This window comes from Podarcis liolepis (assembly GCF_965112155.1).
Source record: "Podarcis liolepis genome assembly, chromosome: 9".
In the NCBI taxonomy this organism is placed as follows: Eukaryota; Metazoa; Chordata; class Lepidosauria; order Squamata; family Lacertidae; genus Podarcis; species Podarcis liolepis.
The window spans coordinates 27,993,693-28,014,536 of NC_139564.1; the positions used below are offsets into that span (position 1 = coordinate 27,993,693).

General features: G+C 43.9%; 1 protein-coding gene across 1 annotated transcript in view; it reads right to left on the reverse strand.

The window, feature by feature from the left end:
• Window positions 1–1,389: 1,389 nt before the first annotated feature.
• SEC24D (SEC24 homolog D, COPII coat complex component) overlaps window positions 1,390–20,844 on the reverse strand; it is a 56,270-nt gene continuing 36,815 nt past the window's right edge. The window contains exons 14-23 of the mRNA XM_083460419.1: window positions 16,744–16,860; window positions 15,027–15,197; window positions 14,089–14,185; window positions 11,494–11,639; window positions 9,544–9,682; window positions 8,820–8,938; window positions 6,406–6,585; window positions 4,827–5,018; window positions 2,037–2,126; window positions 1,390–1,840 (exon numbers count right to left, since the gene is read on the reverse strand). Coding sequence (XP_083316545.1) covers window positions 1,700–1,840; window positions 2,037–2,126; window positions 4,827–5,018; window positions 6,406–6,585; window positions 8,820–8,938; window positions 9,544–9,682; window positions 11,494–11,639; window positions 14,089–14,185; window positions 15,027–15,197; window positions 16,744–16,860 — 1,392 coding nt within the window. The 3' untranslated portion in view covers window positions 1,390–1,699. The remainder of the gene's footprint in view (window positions 1,841–2,036; window positions 2,127–4,826; window positions 5,019–6,405; window positions 6,586–8,819; window positions 8,939–9,543; window positions 9,683–11,493; window positions 11,640–14,088; window positions 14,186–15,026; window positions 15,198–16,743; window positions 16,861–20,844) is intronic.

Genomic DNA, 20,844 nt, shown 5'->3' on the forward strand with positions numbered 1-20,844 from the left:
TTTCCACATCCTACATGAGAGAAGGAACCACTGGAAGAGATTGATTGCATCCTGTATATTACCGACTCTAAGAAAATTGGGGATGTAAAATATGTTTTTAAAATGGTCTTAGTTAAGTAAAGATAAAAGCTACTGTAGGACTAAAGTAATAGTTTATTTCTCAAGGTAGTAATTTCCAGCTTCTGAAGAATATTATGTTCTACAAATTTAGATGGCTTTTTAAAAGAATCAGACATTCAAAAACTCATAATCAGAGACAATATACTTTCAAACACCAGAAGCTTGGGATGAACACCAGGAGATGGCTTAATGTCCTTTATACACTTCCTAGAGGCACTTATGGAAACATGAAGGTGGACTACATCATGGACACTTAAGTCTGGCCAGGTAGGGTCCTTTTGCAAGAACAGTGTAGTATAGCGATAGTGGCTTCTTGTAAAAAAAGACTATGAAATACTGTTTCTGTTACGATGCAACAGAACACAGGGTAGACCGAGATGAAGATGGAAAACGTATCAAGCTGTTAAGAAAAAGTGTCCTAAACTAACAGTTTAATTTAGTGGTTCCCAATTGGGGGTCCACATAACCCACCCAGTGAGTCCATGGCACATACCTGTCAATGGTCCGGGACAGCCTGCTTTTGGGGGCTGTGCTTTCGCCCCCAAACACATGAGATTGCAGCACCCAAAACCACACATTTTTGGGGCGCTGTGCCTTCGTGTGGGTAATGTGATTCATGTGGGAGTGCAGCACAGAAGATGGCATTCCAGTTTTGCACTGGGACATTTTGGAGGGTATCATGGCACCATTCACAAAGCAAAAACTACTCCAGATATATCAACATTTTTCAAAAGTAGGAGGTCCAGAGCTTGGCTTCAGAAAAACAAGAGGACTGCAATACTTAGCTAATTGGGAACCACTGGTTTAGTGCATAAGTAGCACCCTGCTGGCTGAAACTAAAAGACCTACCTAGTTACAGCAGCCATTCACTGAGTTACTAAAAGTTCTAACGTTACAAGGGGGAGAAAAACTTTTGCCCACTTTCTCTGTTTTATCCGCCACAAATGCTTTAAGCAACAGGAGCAGGCAGTATGGTCTCCAGATGTTGGCCTACAACTCCCATCAGTCTCAGCCAACATGGCCAATGGTCAGGGATGGGAATTACAATGTCTGGAAGACACCGTGTCTGTTACCCCTGTTTTTAAGCCTTTCATCCTAAGGAAAGTACTCCAACTCCTTGATATTTTGGTTACCATGGTGCATCACAGCACACAAAGTGAAAAGAACAGTTACTTAAATGTGTATCAACTCAAGAAACTTTAAATAGACCATAACAGGGCTGAGAACAAAACGATCAGTTCATGAGCACTAAAAATCAAAGGTTACAACTTTATAATGCTTTGCAATTTATTGAAAGTTTATGAAATGAAAACCACACGCTTTAAGCATTGAAAGATTCCAGGATTCCAGATCTTGCCATAAGAAATATTTTTCCTTTTAAAGAACAATAAATGCTCTCCCATAGGAGTTATACCTGAGCGCAGACTTGCCTATGCTACATTATTATGAAAAGGGGCACTAGTGTATGAAATTAGAAACTGTACAAAAAAGTAGCGTTAAAAAGCACCTTCTGGTGGTTGGTCACTTAAGAATAGTCCGTTTTGACAAAATGCAAAGAGAATTAATATTCAAGCATCCATTAGTTGAGCAGCTGACAGATCTCTTTATGAACACAACACAAGAAATCCACGTAAGAAGCTCCTCCATAAATATTCTTGTCTTCAACCAGGAATTGTTTGAAAGCCATTTCTGCTTGCTCCCTTTGCTTCACAATCAGGATCTGAAAAGAAAAGTTGTGATCCAGGTGTTAAGAATTCAAAAATACTGCCTTGAGTCTGTTGTACCTTTCAACAAACTTCACTGAACACAAAGCAGAAAGGGTTTGAAAGAAGTTCTGTTTGCTATCCCCATGTCAAAACTGCACAGTTCAGCAAGCATTCTAAAAATAGCATTACAAGGGAAATTTAATCTGTTACCTTCATGGAATAGGGTGTTTTGCTCTGCAGATGATCAATCATTGATCTCAGTTTCTTAGAGTAGGGATTATCCACTTCAGGAAGAAGTGTCTGCATGATAAAAACGCACAGAAAATTAATGTATAAAAGAATTGATTTAGGTCAAAAGACAGGCTTATTTGCATATTGTGGGAGATGGGAGGTTTCTAGGGTGTGACCAAATTGCATTGGATTTTAATCTGGATTACTATTTGCAACTGTGGATTTATTTTGATTATAATTGTTCATGGGTTTGGACATTGTATTCGTTGCAGTAAGCAGCCGTGATTACTTCCTTTGGCCTGCCTCATTTTCTTTTCCAGATTCTGGGGTGGTAGGGGATTAAAACCTTTGCCCCCACCCATATTCCCAATCCAGATCTTCTATGTGGCTAGCTAGTATTTGGTGTCAATTGTAACTTTCTTCTGGGACAAATAGCAGTGGGGTGTGTGTGTGTGTGTGTGTGTGTATGTGTGTGGTCCAGACTGGGACCATAGAAGGAATAAAGTGTTAAATCCATTCTCTTACTGTCTTAACCACCCATATTAAGCTGCAATTTAGATATTACAAAAAGCAAAGAAATTTGATATAGGCTGCTATGCCAACAGCTGCAACTTAGCTCTCTGTAACATGAAAACCCAGTTAAATACATGCGCCACAACAATTCCCATAAATTGGGGCTACCGCTGCAACTTAACACCATGCAAATTCTGATTTTCGTCTATAAATGACATTTTGTTTTTCAATTGCATATAGCATCTTGCGTGTTTCCTTTCTGCTTCCCATGTTATGTTAACTTACTTCCTTTCCCAAGTCGCAGAAAGTACTAGAGTTTTAAAAAGGATTTCAATAATGTTTATTTCATTCATTCATTCCTACCCATATGGTTTGGTTTCCCTAGCCACTCTGGGTGGCTCCCAACAGAATTGATGGTGATGGTGATGGTAATAATAATTGTCAGGGGTTCAGGAGCAGAGGCAAGGGCAAGGGAGGAAACAGAGAGCGAGGGGGAGGAGGCAGAAGAAAAGATGAGTGATGACGACGACCCGAGATCTCCGAGTCTTTCCAGTGAATCAGAAGATTCACAGGAAGGAGCACCAGTGGCCAGTGCAAGGGGGGAGCCTAGGGGGACACCCCAGGAAGAAAGGGCCAGAGGGGACTCAGAGGGGAGCAGTTGGAAATCGGGACCAGCGTCACCGACAGAGAGCAGGGGAGAGGAAGGGCGCCAGGTATCAAGCGCTGGCAGCTCACAACAGGAGGGAGGGCACGAGTCAGGAGTGGCCACACCTCCATCGGGGAGCGAAGAAACGGTTAAGCGGAAAGTGGAAGGTTGGGCGCGCGCGCCAAGTTCAAATGCACAGGAAGGTGGCGCAGTAAGTAGCCCGGAAAGGGAGCCAGGTCCTAAAGCCCGGCGCAAGGAGACAGGAGGGTCCGGGGGGTCAGCGTCAGAAGAATCCCGGAAGGAAGAGACCCCGGGGGGCAGAGGGACCCAGAGAAGAATGGTCAGGCGGAAAAGGTGGAGTAAGGCTAGGTTAGTAAGCTGGTGCACAGGGGGCGGAGACTCAGACGGAGCTTCGCCGGTCTAACCCTTAAGACGTAGAGCTGCGCGCAGCAGCTTGAGAATGGAAACTGTAACTCAATAAAAGACTTTTACAAGTGACCGCTGGCTAGCGTGATCCTCTGTGAGCTAGGATCTGGAAGCAGCTCTGACAACAACAACAACAACAACAACAACAACAACAACAACAACAATAATAATAATAATAATAATAAAGCAATAAAACATCAGACATTAAAAACTTCCCTAAACAGGGCTGCCTTCAGATGTCTTCTAAAAGTCAGTTAGTTGTTTATTTCTGATGGGAGGGCATTCCACAGGGCGGGCACCACGACCGAGAAGGCCCTCTGCCGGGTTCCCTGTAACCTCACTTCTCGCAGTGAGGGAACCACCAGAAGGCCCTCAGAGCTGGACCTCAGTGTCCGGGCTGAACAAACGATGGGGGTGGAGATGATCTTCAGGTACAGTGGTACCTCGGGTTAAGAACTCAATTCATTCTGGAGGTCTGTTCTTAACCTGAAACTGTTCTTAACCTGAGGCACCACTTTAGCTAAAGGGGCCTCCCGCTGCCGCTGTGCTGTCGCCGCACTATTTCTGGGTTAGCGGAGTCTGTAACCTGAAGTATCTGTAATCTGAAGAGTCTGTAACCCAAGATACCACTGTATACTGAAGTCTCTGGAGGTGTGCAGAATTGTGTGTTGTTGTTTTTTAATTTGGGGCATTTCAAGCCCTATGAATGGGCTGGGGGTAGGACAGAAAGAAAAACTAGATGCACATCCAGTTTATACTACAGCTCTTTAAACTGTAAAAGGGTTGGGCTTCCCTTGAATTAAAGAACGTTGACCCACGTGTTACTCTCTGCTGGGGTGTGGGTCTAATGCAGCCAGAGAACAACAGCTGGGTAGCCATTTTCCTGAGCAGATGAGGAGGGGCGTTAATATTCGTACTAAGAAACTTAGTATTTTCCTTTCATCTAGAATAGCCCTCAGCTGCAGAAACCCACCCCTGGTTCTTTACCACTGCCTGCTTGTGAACTGGCTGAGTGTTTGTACTTTCAGCCCCCTTGACTAGTAAGGGGTGTGTGTGATGATCTTAAAGTTGTACTTGCCAGTGGACATTTTATCATTAAATAGAAGTTAAAGCTGGAGATTGCATTTCAAGGCAAGCACGCAACACCTCTCCCCACCCCATCTTACACCCCCATGTGTACTCACCGCCTCTGTGCTGACATGTGCAAAGGAGGGCACATTAAATATCCCCTGGATAAGCTCTGGTGGGGCACTGACTCCCAGCCACAAGAACATGTGTACCCCATTTGCCAGCAAGAATAGTCCTCCTTCAGACAGACGTTCTTCAGAGCAGCGAACAGCAGAGGGGAACACGTCGCTTTTTACATCCATAGAGTGCTGTAATGATAATGTTAGATTGTTTAGCACATAGTCCTTTTCTTTACAGTATGTTCACTGCAAGTAAATAGTGCAAATATTGTTGCTAGATGAATAAAATGGTAGAAAGCTGTTCTAGTTGCTTATCATGCACCTTTCCAAATATTTTTTGAACCTAAACAATTTTATTTTCCATCTGCCACACCAACTGTAGGCTGTCTTCTTCCACTTGCCCCCAGTAACACTGGATAGACTAAATTCAATCCTTTTATTATGGGGTCATTTTCTGACTATATAAAGCAAATATATCAGCACATATGAGTTCAGGACAGATTGCAAAAGAAGTGGCTGCAGAACATCCCAATGTTGCAGTATTGCAGCCTTGCAAGTGGTTCTGTAACCAGTTGGGAAAGACAGGGAAACCTTTTCCATGCAGATGATTCTGGATTCAATCTCCAGCATCTCTGGATAGGGTTGAAGAAGACCCATCTTAAAACTCTGGAAGTCACTGCCAGTCATTGCAGACAATACTGAGCTAGATAGATCCATAGTCCACTTGGTGCAAGGCTGTTTCCCAGGTTCCCGGGTTGGGGAATGACCAGGGTTTGTCACATTTCCACAACAGTGGATTGTGGTATTACTATACTGGCATCACCAGAATGGTACAAAGTTATTGGAAGTACAGAAATAGGCAGGTGGAATAAGGGGCTCAAAGATGGACATTAAGGGGCACAAAAATGTTTCCTATTGGACTCATGTATGAAAACGTACCTACCAAGAGCAACTCTTCCTTTTGCGTGGCTCTGAGTAAACTGCCCTCAATGCCCATCTCCAGAGTCTGATGTTTCCAGGCTGCCTCCTGCAACTGCTGTGGGCCACTCATCCGCCCTCAGAGGTGGCTGAGGGGTTGTGTGTGTTGGGGGAGGTTGCAAGAAAGTGGTTTTGGGTACAGTGTCCAGGTCTGTGCACATGCACTCACCAGAACCAATCAATGTCTTACTTACACTGGCTCTACCAGTGGTGTAGCTAAAAATGGCGGTGATGGCAACTCAAGTCCAGTGGGATATGCCTAGCTGTTGGCTCAGCTCTGTTACTGGGCTGCTGCTGTGGGCAAACAGGCAGGCAGTCTGTCCACCCACCCAGCAGAGGGCTGGGCCTGTATGCCTGCTCTGAGTTACCAGCCTTATTTGGGCTGGTGTATGTAAAATTATGCTGTCCATTTTGGTGTGTGAGCATGTAACTCTGTTCCTCTGGGTAGCTTCAAGGTGGTGGTCACTGTCTGGTAGCAAAATCAGCAGTCAGGTGATGGAATAAGGCCTTCCCAGCACCCTAGCACTTCCCAGAGGATGTCCGTGATGGTGCCAGCCCTGATACCTGCTGTTGTACCGCTCCTCTCTCAACAACTTACAATTGGCAGAAGCTGTGGATAGAACAGAAGTTGGGTGCCAGCAACGTCCATTGACATGACCAGTTGTCGGTGAAAAGTTCTTTCATCCGTGGGAATCTCGGGCTTGCCTATCAGCACGCAGCTTTTCAGGAGACAGTTCATGTAGACTGGGAGCACCTTCATTGCATCCGGAAGGATAAGCTGGAAGACAAGAAAGTAGGTAAAGTCATACTACTGCACCATTTGTTCATTCAGCATTGAATGTTTGATTTTTAAATGAGCATTTCACCAGACATGTGCCAAAGGAATGAACCAAAGGCTGACGTTTATTGTTTGTTCAGTCACTATTTTCACATACAAGCAACGACTGATTTACATGGGGGGACGGGGTGCACTGGGTGCCACACGGAGGGGGGGGTGGCACTTACCAAGGGGCCTGCAGCCACACATCTCTCCTGGGAGTGACACGCTGGCTCGGGCGCTTGCAGGCTCCGCTGCCTGAAATGGCAGCGTGTCAGGGACCGTGCTGAGGAGGGCTGCACAGATGAGCAATGGTGGGAGCCTCCCCCTCTCTCTGCTCCTGACCAGGATCCTGAATCTTCCCAGGAGCAGTGGGACAGTATAGATTTGGGACAGTGGTTTGCAGAGGGACATACTTCAGAAGACAAAAGTTGGGAAGAACTGGGTGGTGAACAGCTAGGAGATGATAACTGGAAGAGAGAGAGTTAATAGACTCTCTCTCACTGGGAAGCCTACATCCACCCAGCCCAAAGTCACGATGAGCAGATAAGGTGGCAGCACAGAAAGCAAAGTGGTTGCGAGATCGGGTTGCAAGACAACAAAGTGACGAGGGTGACTCGGGGGGAGTGGGTATAAACCTTAATTGGGAGCACCTTTACTCTTTGTTCTTTTGCCCTACAGCTGATGGGGAGGCAGCGGGCAGATTCCTTGGAAGCGAGTCCTGCCCCGGCTCACCCCGCCACATGGGTGGCTTGCTCCACCCAATGGGCAGCTTGCCCTGCTCCTGGGTTCAAGGTGCGTCACCCCGGGCACCTGAGCAGCTAGTTACGCCGCTGTTTACATGCATTTGATATGTGCACAATGGCGCATGGTGCAGAACAGACTTGTGCGCTCTCTGCTGCCGCCCACAATGACCCAGGATGCAACCCCTGCACAAATCAGGGGTTGCCTGTAGCTGAAAATTGCCTTCGACTGTCCACATTCTAGGTGACATAAGGGCTGATTTTGTGGTAAAAATATAAAGTACCGTATTTTTCACTCTATAGGATGCACTTTTCCCCCTCCAGAAATTAAGGGGAAATATGTGTGTGTCCTATGGAGCGAATGCAGGCTTCTTGGCTTCAGAAATAGCAACACGAAGCCTGGAGCCTCCAGACTTCAGGGATAGCTGCCTGAAGCAGGAGGTCCCGCTGCACTCCGGAGGCTTTGGGTTCCTTTTGCTGAAGCCGGGAGAGGAAGACTCTCTCGGCTTCAGCAGAGAGGGAGAGCTTCGCAGCGCCCCTTCAGCCAAGCGGGAGGAGAAATGGAAGGGGCTCCGTTTCTCCTGCAGCTTTGCTGAAGGTGCGCTGAGCAGAGAGGGGGATATTTTTTCTCTCTTGTTCTCCCCCTCTAAAACATGGTGCGTCCTATGGTCGGGAGCGTCCTATAGAGTGAAAAATACCGTAAAAACAGCACATGCCAATATGATGATTAAGCAGGAAAGCGGTTTGTGATGTGACACAATATCCAGTGGAAACTGCACCAAAAATTCACCACATACCTTGCCCTTTTCTTTTATATACAGTGGACACACATAGCACAAAAATAAAGATTTGCCTAGAACAACCTGGGGGCAATACTGGACATGAAAATGATAATTAAAGCTGAAAATATCTTTGGCTGAAAAAATCCACGAGAGGGAATTAACTTTGTCAAAGTTTTGCTTTGGTATTTTCTATGCCAAGATAGCAGGTGGTGCTTACCTCCCATGGTTTTAAGGTGATGATGTAGCTGGTGAAAAATGTACAATGTTTCTCTTACTGATTAATTAGGAAATGAGCAAAGTGATATTTTTGCATTCTTCATTATGTCATGCTTAACCCCCAGTGCTAAAAAAGTAACCAAGTGAGAAAGGGTTCCACACTTACATATGAAGGACCATTGCTGGCATTTACACTGGCATGGGAATTTATTTTTTTTTGGGGGGGGGGGAGTTGCCATCTGTTGGCTTTACAATCTAGGCTGCAATGGGAAAACTCATTAGATGACGTGGTGGAAATCAAAACTGCATATTAAAAAACATGGAGGGCCAATATTTCCTTAGAAGGTACAGCTTTCTGTCAAACTCCCATGTTCAAAACTGGGATTTCAGAGCTAAACCGCAACAGCCAACGTTGCACAAAACTCAAACATTTGGAGCTGAAAATATAAAATACCTGGCTCACTGCAGATGGGCTAGCACAGTTCTTTCTGTAGCATGCTAACATGCGAGCTGTCTGGTTCACCAGGATCTCACGGACAGTCTTCAATGGCTGGCTGATAATGGCTTTGTAAGCTGTAATGGTATGAAAGTGAGATGAAACTCAAGTTGTTTCTTTCGCTCCTCCATTCCACCTTTTCACAGACGGCTGAGTAAAGCAACATCCTTTTATTTTATTTACTGAATTAAGAAGAATCCAACTACTAACCAGAGTTTTATTTGATCAACTTCTTAAAAACACATTTCAGACCTTTTTAAAGCAGATCCTAGTCCAATAAATTGCACCTGCCCAGAGAGATATCTTCTTGGTTTAAAATGCGAATCATATGAAAGTGAAAACAGTTCTCAGAATGGGTTTCTATCATACATCCAAGACACAACATGGTTTATAACCTGTCCTCAGCATGCCCCTGGGATGTGACGTAAATATGCCAATATTATTGTGTTGCTTACAATTTGCGGAATTAAACTATGAGATTGTGATTTTCATAAGAACCTAGCAAATACATAAGAAGTTGACTTAAGAGGATGACCAGCTACATGCAACACCTAGGACATTTTATTCATGCATCCAATAACTTAATGTGTCTTTGACGTGCCATCTCTGATTTATAATACTTGGCATTACTCAAGAAGTTAGGCTCCACAGCCACCCTCAAATTCCCCTTCCCAAAGCTTACCTGTTTTAACAAAGAAATTTATAAGTGCATCGGTCTCACAGCTCTTGTAGACCTCAGCTAACTGGGAGCTGCAGTTAAGGCCAATATTATGTACACGCAGTCGTCTTTGACCACTCATCGATGTGTAGAGAACGGCACACTGCAATTAACATAAAAGTGAAATTCACTTTTCAGAAACCGTAATTTCATCTCTTACTATTGGTATTAATATATTTATTAAAGGTCCCAGGGCCAGTCACAACTATGTGAAATACCACATTAAAAACAGTATAAAAAATTTCAGTCGCAACGACAGTGGGTCTTGTGACCCGCCCCCCCCCCCAAACCTGGTGATATTCTATCCCATCTTAAAGGGAGCCTCAGGTGAAGCAATACTACCATATGGTTCTCATCCAGCTCTTCTTGTGGTACCAAGACAGACACCCTCGATTTCCCTTTGATATACAAGGGCTTAGGGCAGAGATGTGTTTTCCTAAGAACACCTTCATCCTTGCCAAGGCTCATTATATTTTATTGTACCACATTTACAACAAGGATTTGTGGCTGACTCGTGGACTATATTTCAAGATGGATGACTAACTGTACTAAAAGTTAAGGGTTTAGGTCATCTTGAAAACTAGATTTGCAACCTGCACCAAAAAAAAAGAGAGAGAGAGGAAGCAGTCATGACAAAATAAAAAGTCTTCACCTCATGTGGAAGTTTACAGCATGTCTAGATTTTAAAGAATTGCTGCATCAACTCTTTTGAGGCAGAAAAGCCGGGGGAGGAGGAAAATACTCAGCTTTTCAATTCTCTGTAATAGGACACTGGGAAGCAAAACTGCTGTAGTTTCATTGCAATAGATTTGCATCCATTCTGTTCTAATAACAATCCACACATCTCCTTGCAATTTTTTCCTCTCGTCCTGCTATGAGAGGAGCACTGGATCGTGCTTGCCAATATGATCAGTAAGGGAGAGTGCCTTCATTAGGCATAGTGAGGCAGCTACTTCAGGTGGCAGGTGCTGGGGGACTATTCAGCAGTCCTCTGTTCCCCCTGTACAACCCAAAGCTAGCCAGCTGCCCTCAAATGTCTGGGAGGTCACTATCCCATTGCCAATGTGGAAGTCCAAGATGGAATGTAGAATGTGGCTTTGCAGGTGTCATGGACAACCATTGGATGCTTGATGTTGCTAGTGACAAGTGACCCAACTGCCTGCTTTCCTCCTTCCAGCATTGTCTTTCTTATGGTGTAGAAACAATCTTTGTAATAAATTGACCCTCTCATGAACAGAAAGATAAACCTGTGTAATGTTATGCTTATGCTGGGAGGAGCTTCCATCCAGATTCAAACCTATTTCTCACTAGAAGAGCAAGGTTTCCTTACAGTTGCTGCTTCAACTTTGTGGATATTTCCTTTTATTCAGTGCCCTCAGGATAGTTGCTAGCTCAGATGATGGAGAAAGGAAAGGGCCCATTTTGCTGCCTGAGGCAAAGGACAAGATGGTGCCTTCCCATTCCACATTTGCAGTAACCATGGCAAAAGGATCTTATTTCCCTGGTGGGAAAATATCAGTGTCTGGAATGCTGGGAAACTCTTATAACACAAGACTTACTTTAGGGGGAAATGTCTGGAATGCTGTACACATTTATCAATCACAGAGAGAGACCCTGAACAGACCAAGCACATGAACCTATATACCGTATTTTTCACTCTATAAGATGCACTTTTCCCCTCCTAAAAAGTAAGGGGAAATGTGTGTGCTTCTTATGGAGAGAATGCAGGCTGCACAGCTATCCCAGAAGCCAGAACAGCAAGAGGGATCTCTGCTTTCGCTGCACAGTGATCCCTCTTGCTGTTCTGGCTTCTGGGATTCAGATTCCCCCCCCCCTCTTTTTCCTCCTCCAAAAACTAGGTGTGTCTTATGGTCTGGTGCGTCTTATAGAGCGAAAAATACGGTAACTTGTTACCTGGATTAAAGCTCCATTGTCTTCATTCAACTTGTCATCATGCTTGAACTCCACTGTCACTGCTTTGTCGCAATCTACTGCTGCCATTTCAACATCCGTGGTGTTGTTCATGTAAACAGCTCCCAAAAAGTCTGTAGCCCGGAAACCTAGAGCAGATTGCAAAATAATCTCATGTATGGACTGCCGGCTATCAGCAGCATCAGCACCAGAGCTGAAAGACTGTCAGAGGTGGCATTCCTCCTCTGCCCTCCTTCCATCCTCAGGACTGATGTGCAAGTTACTTGATGTGGAAGGGCAACCACAGATTTCTGTTATCTTGTCAGTTTCACATGGCTAACATTTCACTCGAAAATTGCTCTGTGTGGCAACAGTTGGTATTTATTATGTTAGTTCTCAACCCTTTGCCCTTGTGCGATGAATGCCATGACACTATGCTGCAGAACATTCATACGAAATGTTAAAATGAATCTGACAAAAAGATTAAATCACCATGTGATGGTATTTTCAACTCGAGAAGCAATGTGTTAATTGACCTTCAGAAACACACTATTGCTAGAGATGAATGGGGCCAACCATAACATCAGCCCAGATTATCCATGACTACTAGATTTGGGAAGCTGCCAGCAGTTGCTAATGTATTCTGAACTATGGGATTCAAAGACTTATTAAATCCTGGGACACTGGCAGTTTCTCATTTGGAAAGCATGCATGGCTTGTTCACATGTTTACATATGACCTAACCATAGCTGTCAAGTGTCCCTTATTTGAAGGGACAGTCCCTTATTCTAGCGCCATGTCCCGCTGCTGTCCCTTATTGATGGATGTCCCTTAAATGTCCCTTAAATGATGTCCCCTAAATTTCAAAGGAAGCAGCTCCTCTCCCTCCCTCCCTGCCGGCCAGGGAGGAGGGAGGCTCCAACTGTGTTGCTTGGCTGTGTTGCTCACCCAATAAGAAGTCTAAGAACGACTGGGGGGTGGAGCTTGCATGCCTTGTGTGTGGCTAGTTAATGCAAGCTGAGGAGGTTTTTGAATGCTGGACGCCATTTTGTTGCACGTGCTGCTGCAAACTTTGCAGTGCAAAGCCAGGCCAGGGAGCCATCTTAAGTTGAGGCTGCATAGGCCTTGTGCTCCATGTGATTCAGATTCTATTCAGTTGAACCTCTGGTTACAAAGTTGGTTGGACAGTGTTCTCGAAGCTACCCAGCATGAGTTTGACCAGACTGCAGGAGGACAGGAAGACTGGAGTGCCTGGAACAGGTGAGGCTTCAGGTCCCTTATTTTGGCTGCTGGTCCCTTATTTTCAAATCTGTAAGTTGACAGCTATGGACCTAACCCTGTTCCTCTGCTTTTGCTGGATTCCCAATGACACACTAAGACTCTTCCACTAAAAGTGTGGAGAACTGCAACTAAGAAAGCTGAATAGTAGTTGGGCCAGAAAAAAACCTTCCCTCTCTATCTCTGGTTCAGGCAGTCAATTACAATGGTGCCTCGCAAGACGAAATTAATCCGTTCTGCGAGTTTCTTCGTCTTGCGGATTTTTTCGTCTTGCGAAGCACGGATGCACCCTGGTACTGTATTATAATGGTATAGCGGGCATAGCACAAAGCAGGTCGCTCCCCAGCAGGAGGAGTTTCCCCAGCCTGGAGGATCTGTTGCCAGGAAGAGGCAAAGACACCCCCTCCCACCTCCCCACGAAAACAGCCCCCCTTCCTCTGTCGCCAAGCCTTGCCGCGTCTTCGCTCCGCCAAACCGCGTCCCACATCAAAGCCCCAGCCCGCTCCTCTCCCTCTCTCTCCACAAGGTGCCAAAGGAAGTTTGAGCCCAGGAACCGAGGGCGGACGCACGAAGCGCTCGGCGCGGACTCTCCCTTGCTCCCCCCGTTACCTTGCGCCACGCCGCCGGGCTCCCCACAGTCTTGGCAGCTGCTCCCAGCTTCTTCCCACCCCCGCAAAGGCGCCTTCGCGGCGGCCCAAGCGCAGTAGATGCCTCCTCCTCCTTTGTCCCGCCTCCTCCTGCCTTTGCGCAGTTAGGGCAAAATGGAGCAGCCACGTGGGGAGGGGGAGAGAGAGAGAGAGGCAGAGGCAGAGGCGCAGAGACCCAGCCAGATCCGCTGGATCCCAGCCCACCTGCCTCCTCTGTGCCCTCTCCAGAAGAGGATCCCTCTGGAAAAGGTAGGTCGCCCCCTCGCTCGCTCCCTGCCAGCCCAGTTCCCGCTTCAAAAGGAAACAAATTCGCAAGACGTTTCATCTTGCGAAGCAAGCCCATAGGGAAATTCGTCTTACGAAGCACCTCAAAAACTGCAAAACCCTTTCGTCTTGCGAGTTTTTCGTCTTCCGAGGCATTCGTCTTGCGGGGCACCACTGTATGCAGTTACAACAGCACAAGCATCAGGGACCTATCAGAAACCTTAAGGGAACCCCGAGGTACAAAAAAGTGGAAGGAATGTAGAGGGAACCCCCAAAAAGCTAACTGAGGAATGAGTGTGCTTAATGACTACAAAATGCTGACTAACTGTTGAAGGGATTGGAGAACTGAACTGAGTACAGCACATTGCAATTTCTACCGCAGGCGCCACTTGCAATTTCTAGTGGTTACCTGTGCTAGTACGAACCCTCATGATAGCATCAAATCCCATCCTTTTTTCTATACTCTTCCTGAGATCATTCAGAAATTGGGGGCTGTCAGAATGGACCTAAATGAAAACATAAAAGGAGAGATCTCTTAAGCAAATTGTAGACCTGCCACTGGATGGCAGCAACATGCTGAAAGTAGTTCCTGGACTTGAACAGAATTGCATGCTCTTAAGAAATTCAGTGGTATTCAACTTTCCTTTTAATAAGTACAGTGAAAAAACTTTCATAGGGCTCTCAGACTCACCAATGTTCCAGCAGACTTTTTATTAAAAAAAAAAAAGCTCAACCTGCTCGTTAACTTCTCAGACGTAATACTAGTGACAAAAGCCCACATCTTTCAAATGAATCCAAGAATCAATAATGGATGTTTAACAAATGAAATGCCTGTTTTCTAAATTAATAACTGGAGCAAGCATACATTTTAAAACTGAAAAGATCTGAAATTCTTTTTTCAGAAATTCTTTTTCTTGAACGAGACAGAGCTTGCTTTTAACCACATTCACTGCTTCAATGTTGTGCCAATGGCTTTATTTTTAACACTGATGTAGAGTAGCAGATATTTCATTAAAAAGATTCAGGGGTTTGCGAGAACTCAGTTCAGCAGAAGATTAGTATGCATTTGCACTTTTCCCTCAACACTTACCTTTTAAGATTAGAGTTGTAGTATCAGCTCTGCTCTAGTTCATATTGTATAAATAAGCAATGCTTTTTCACAAACTCCGGATACAACAGTAAATATCTAACCTAGACATGCTGTGACTTATCTCCAAATCTACATTTGGTCCATTAGAGGACACCATTAGATCCTTACTATTTCGTTTGCAGGTGAAACAGCAGCATATTATGCACGTCAAATTCCATGCACCCAAGTGGACAGAAAGAGAACCTTCTGACACTTACCTGAAAATTGTTGTATTTGTACAGGGTTCCTCCAGTGTGCATTGTTACAAGGCCCATGGAGGCTACATCAACATACTGGTTTGGGAAAAGGAACAGATCCACGCAGCAGCCACTAGCGACACAGTCTCTGGCCAGGGTCTCATAAATATTTGTCTGGGGTTGAAACAGTGTCTGGAGAGTTTAAAGGAAAGTACTGAGCAATACACAAACAAAACACCATTCATGAAAACAACCTGACATAATTCAATATGAATTAGCAGAAAAAATAGGAAAGCAAACACAGCGAAAACATTTAAAAGGTCTACTATACCCATATATGATATATTTCATAGAGTTGTTTGTTCACCATGCATTTGGAAACCTCTTAAGATATTGTAACTAAATTTTGCATGGTGCTTACAGAGATCAAAGGAGCCCATTTTAGTCTATGTTTGGATGCAGTTTGGAATTAAGATGTATAAAGAAGCTTTCAAAATGGGACCACTGCGTATGAGGCTGCTAATGTTAACATAGCATGTCAACTCCAAGGGCAAATGCATATTTTATTTTACTTCATCTCACATATTTCTAACCCATTTTCAAAGACTATTGTCTTCCCAAGGTTGTTTACATTAATTACAAATATACTATTTCATAAGTAGCAATAATTTAAACATACACTCTGGTTAAAAATAGAAAGAATCAGTTTAAATAAACCCAATACATTAAATGCAATAGTTAACAGCAAAACTCAAGGAAAATGGCAGCAGTAACTTATGCAATAAATGTTTAGTATAAAGGCACTCCTGTGAGGCATTCTTTAAACAATGACAAGAATCACCAAAAGAATTACAGTGGTGCCTCGCAAGACGAAAAGAATCCGTTCTGTGATTCTCTTCGTCTAGCAGTTTTTTCGTCTTGCGAAGCAAGCCCATTGACGGATTAGCGGATTAGCGCTATTAGCGCTATTAGCGGCTTTTAGCGGCTTATCTGCTGATCGGATCAGCTGATAAGCGGCTTAGCGGCTTAGCAAAGGGGGGGGGAGGAAAAAACCAGCAGGAACTCGCAAGACATTGTCGTCTTGCGAAGCAAGCCCATAGGAAATTTGTTTTGCGAAGCACCTCCAAAACGGAAAACTCTTTCGTCTAGCGAGTTTTCCGTCTTGCGAGGCATTCGTCTTGCGGGGCACCACTGTACTGGGTGGGAAAGATGATTAACAAAAACTGATATTCAGTTTAGAGATATGATTGTTGCTGTATTAAATATCTACTAAACATAACACTTTACTTATTAATCATTTTACCATAAGAGCCAAACTACATGCTATGCTTAATAAACCTCCAATCCTGATCGCATACCTTCACACTGTACGTTAAGCATAGCATGTAGTTTGGGCTCCAACGGTAAAATGAAGAATAAGTAAAGTGTTATCTCCATGCCTCCAGCTGCAAAAAGAGCTAAAATCAGTGTAGTCCCCAGCACAGGTAGAGAAGTTTTTTTAAAAGGTTCCTACAGGCACCAATTGGAACTTTTTTTATGACCCTTGTAGTGATTCAGGGTGATGCTATTTTAGTCCCGAGGAACACTTTCCCCGGAACACTGCATTCCCAATAACAATCCCCCTGAATCCGAAATTAATTGAAGTAAAAAACAGATATATAGCTTCACGTTACCCATTGAGAGTAACATATAATTTTGTACTAAGTTGCATGCAAAAAACAAACACACACTGAAATACCTTTTCTTTTTCTGTATTGACCAATTTTCTATCATCTCTGCTTTTCAGCTTCCCTGGTGCTTCTGCAGTCGGCAGGGAAGAATGGAAGATAAACAGCTTTCCAGCACACTCTGCTGCCTGTTGCAAAGACACAAGAAATGACCTTTTTTCAAGCTGGCATTATAAATATTTGAGCCAGATCTCCATACAATTTCAGCTGAGTCTCAAATGCCAGCATAAACTACTTTGGAAACTAGTGCGTTTGTTTAGCGTTTGAACTTTAGGTGACACCTTGAAAAAAATAACTGGGAAGTTCAGAATTTTAAATAACCACAAATAATCTAACACAAACACCTCAATATATCAGTGCTAATATACACATATAAATGAGAAAACTAGTGCTATGGGCAGTTCATGCTAACAGTATGCCAGGAATTATTAAATGGCACAAAACGAATTAAAAACACATTTCAGTGCATTAGAAAAATCAATAAATTATCCACTTGCAATGCGTAATCAAACTGGGCCCTACTCCAGAACATGTACCGGTAGTTCTTGGACTGACCTTTAGGGATCAACCAAAACAAGCACATTATACTTAGGGGGATGGAAACAATATGCCAGATTCTAAGCGCAGGTGTGTGCCAGCACTAACCTGCTCATGAGGCTCAAATGCAAGAGGAAGAATGATACTATTCTTGCTATTCCCTAATTGCATTGCCATGACCAACAAATTGGCAATGCAATTAGGGAAGGGTGCTGTGAGTTCAGTACAGGATACAGCTTGGGCCGGAATGGTCATGGATCCTCTGATGCTGCACTCTGGTACATGCCTACCTTGGCAGAGTACACAATACTGTAGCCTGTGCAGCTTTCTGTTTTGCTATTCCTAGGTGAGTGACTTCAGGACTAGACCAGGGCAGAGGTAGGCAGACATGTGTTTGTATGATGCTCTTGGACTGCTATACTGTGCTATTCAAGCTGTCTGTTGATCCAGTCTAAAAAAACAGTGAATCAGCTTCAAAAGACACCTGTGATGGGAACACTCCCCAAACTCAATAATCTAGGGTTTAAAGGATGACTTAAGGATGAAAGCAAATACCAGAAGGTTTGCATTCTAGATAAGGGTTACCAGCAAAGTCTGTTAGATGCAGTACAAAAACACTTATAATATGGAGAATGCTGACCTGCCACTGTTTGTGCTTTTTACCACCACAGATGGATGAAACATAGCAGCAGAAGAGGTTTTCCCAACTTTTACTTTGGCCAAAAGGCACAGGTACATCACAAACACTCCCCTATCAATGACAGACAATCCAATTTTACTTTCTCCTCCAATTTTACCCACAATAAAAATAGCTTGGGCATGGGGGAGTGTTTGCTTTTAGGCAGCCTGAAACTTTTCCAGTAGGAAAATGTCTGCTGTGGATCGGGGATGAAACACAAAGATTGATGGCTTTGCATCAAATCCCTCAGCTGATGGGGAATTAGCAGAATTGAGTTAGACTTCTGGACACTTTACTTCTAACACTTTACTCTCAGAATCACCATCTATTTATGCTACAATAAATCTGCTAGTATTTAAGCCACAACAAGACTCTGGTATGTGTATGTTTACTATCCCAGTCTAACAGAATAGCCACTGCAGCTGTTTTTAAAAAAGGGATGTTTGAACTCCAAATGAAACTCCGACCAGAAATCTGGTGGGTGCATTTTGGACCAGTTGAAGGTTTCTGAATCATCTTCAAGCACAGCACCATGTAGATCAAATAAATGGCATGATATTCATCTGGCAAGTTTTTCAGCTGAGCAGAGATGGGAGACCAGCTGAAGCCAATATTCTGTTCACTGCTTTGAGACAGTTAGCAAGAACTCTGAGCATCTTCAAAAGACAAATTCCATAATTTGCTTCAGAGATGCCTAAAATGACGCAGTTGCTCAAATAATTCTCAGAACAGTTATCCACATGTATTCCCGGTATAAATCAAGGAAAAGAGGAAAAGAAACAGTGGAAATTGTACTTTTATATGTCAGAGATCATAAGGCTCATAGCTATCACTTGAGGGGGCTTAGAGATGGGGACTGAATTACCAAGCTGCTCACTGAGATATTGCAATCATGCTCCTCATATATTTATTGTTACTATTTTTTGCCGCACCCTCACAGAACTGTTGGCATCAAAATGCCATTTACATTTCTCCCCATTTAATCTGGAAAGGGTAAATCTGGTTTAAATTGGGGATGGGCGGGCTGGTATTTTGATGCTAACATGTATCAGCATCATCAGTGCCAGAATAAACACACCTCTGGTAGCACCCAGAAACAGAACATAGTCGTTCCAGGGGGTGAGGGTGGGGAGTAGGCATGAGGGCAGTTTAGGATCCAGAAACGGAATATGTCCTATTTGTTGCCTTTATATCCCACCTATTTCTCCAAGGAGATCAAGGAAGTGTACATGGTTCTTCCCCCTCCTCATTTCATCTCCACAACAACCCTGCTCACTGATTTCCCAGAGGCATCTGACTGGCCACTGTGAAAACAGAAAGCTGGGCTAGATGGGCCATTGGCCTAATCCAGCAGGCTATTCTTATGTTCATATGCTAGACTGAGAGGCAGAGACTGGTCCAATGTCACCCAGTGAGCTTCATGGCCAAGTAGGGATTAGAAGCCTGGTTGCCCGGGTCCTAGTCCGACACTAACCACTGCACCACACTGGCTCTCATACTGGTCTTGACCGTCAATTCACACAAGGAGTGAGTTTAATGTACAGCCCACACACTGGAGCCTTAGCAGTTTGCTTATGTGCCACTACTGACCTACCCAAGGTTTAGTACATCCCCCCAACTCCCCAATATGTGTATTTAAAAGTTTTCAAATAGCACCCATTTTACCCGATCACCAATTTCCTTTTCCCAGGAAGATGGTGAAAGAAAGGAAAAATACTGAGAAGATTTGATTTATGCTGTAGCATAAGACGTTTGACTGTATTTGCTCACAGTTGGCATCATGCGGAAAAGAAACAAAGGAAAATAAATGCAGAGACGAGAAGTCTGCACGGCCACCGAGATCACTTTCATGGTAAATATACACAAAAAATATTCCAGATGGACTCAGATTGCCCCCTTTGAAGTTGTCATGTATTCATTTTATGGGTTTTGGTTTTAATTTCCCTGTGTGTCTGCTTCCAGCACATTTGTTTATTTCTTTCATTCATGACAGATGCCATTTGGCATTTATATAAATTTATAAAAAATAAATACATTTTCCTGAAAACTGAAATGTGCTTCAGCTTTCTTACCCTCTCCAGAAACATGCTGATGTTTAATACAAAAAGAGCCAAGGCACCAGCTATATTGCTTTTCTCTGAGAATGACACCAAAATGCCTGGCATCAAAACAGGATTACATCATGACAACTCAGCAAATAAGCCACACAATTATTTTTTTAAAATAAAAAAATTCCTTCCAGTAGCACCTTAGAGACCAACTAAGTTGGTTATTGGTATGAGCTTTCGGAAGGAATTTGTTTGTTTGTTTCGACTACGGCAGACCAACATGACTGCCTACCTGTAATTATTTTTAAAACTGTGGTAAGAACCAAACCTATAACCAATACTGAGACTACTGATCCATCAAACTTTACTGGGCTCCCCAATGTGGTTCCCATGGGCACCACATTACCCCACAACACCTACCAAGGCCTCTTTTTAAAGACTGAATTTTTCTCACATATTTTTAATAGGGTGGTTTGGTGCAGGGACTGCTTGGTTTTAGAGGTGGGGTTATAGTAGGAACTTTGCCTGGTGTTTGGTCTGTGGTTTCTTAGATGTCCAAATGTGCCATCAAGTTTGTAATACACATTGAGTGGCAGTGGCTATCGAGGGTTTGAGACAAGAGTCATTCCCAGTCCTAGTGGGTGATATCAAGGACTGAACCTGGAGCTGTTCCCAAAGCCTTTCGGCCACTGAGCCACAGCCCTTCCAGATTCAATCCTGTGTGAAGAAAAACTAAATTCTGTGATATGTGCCACCTCACTTCCTTTCCTCTCCTACCGCTGTAATTTAAGCACCGATTCTTTCTATGTTTTGGACTCTAGACTAGCACCACAGTGGACACAATATAA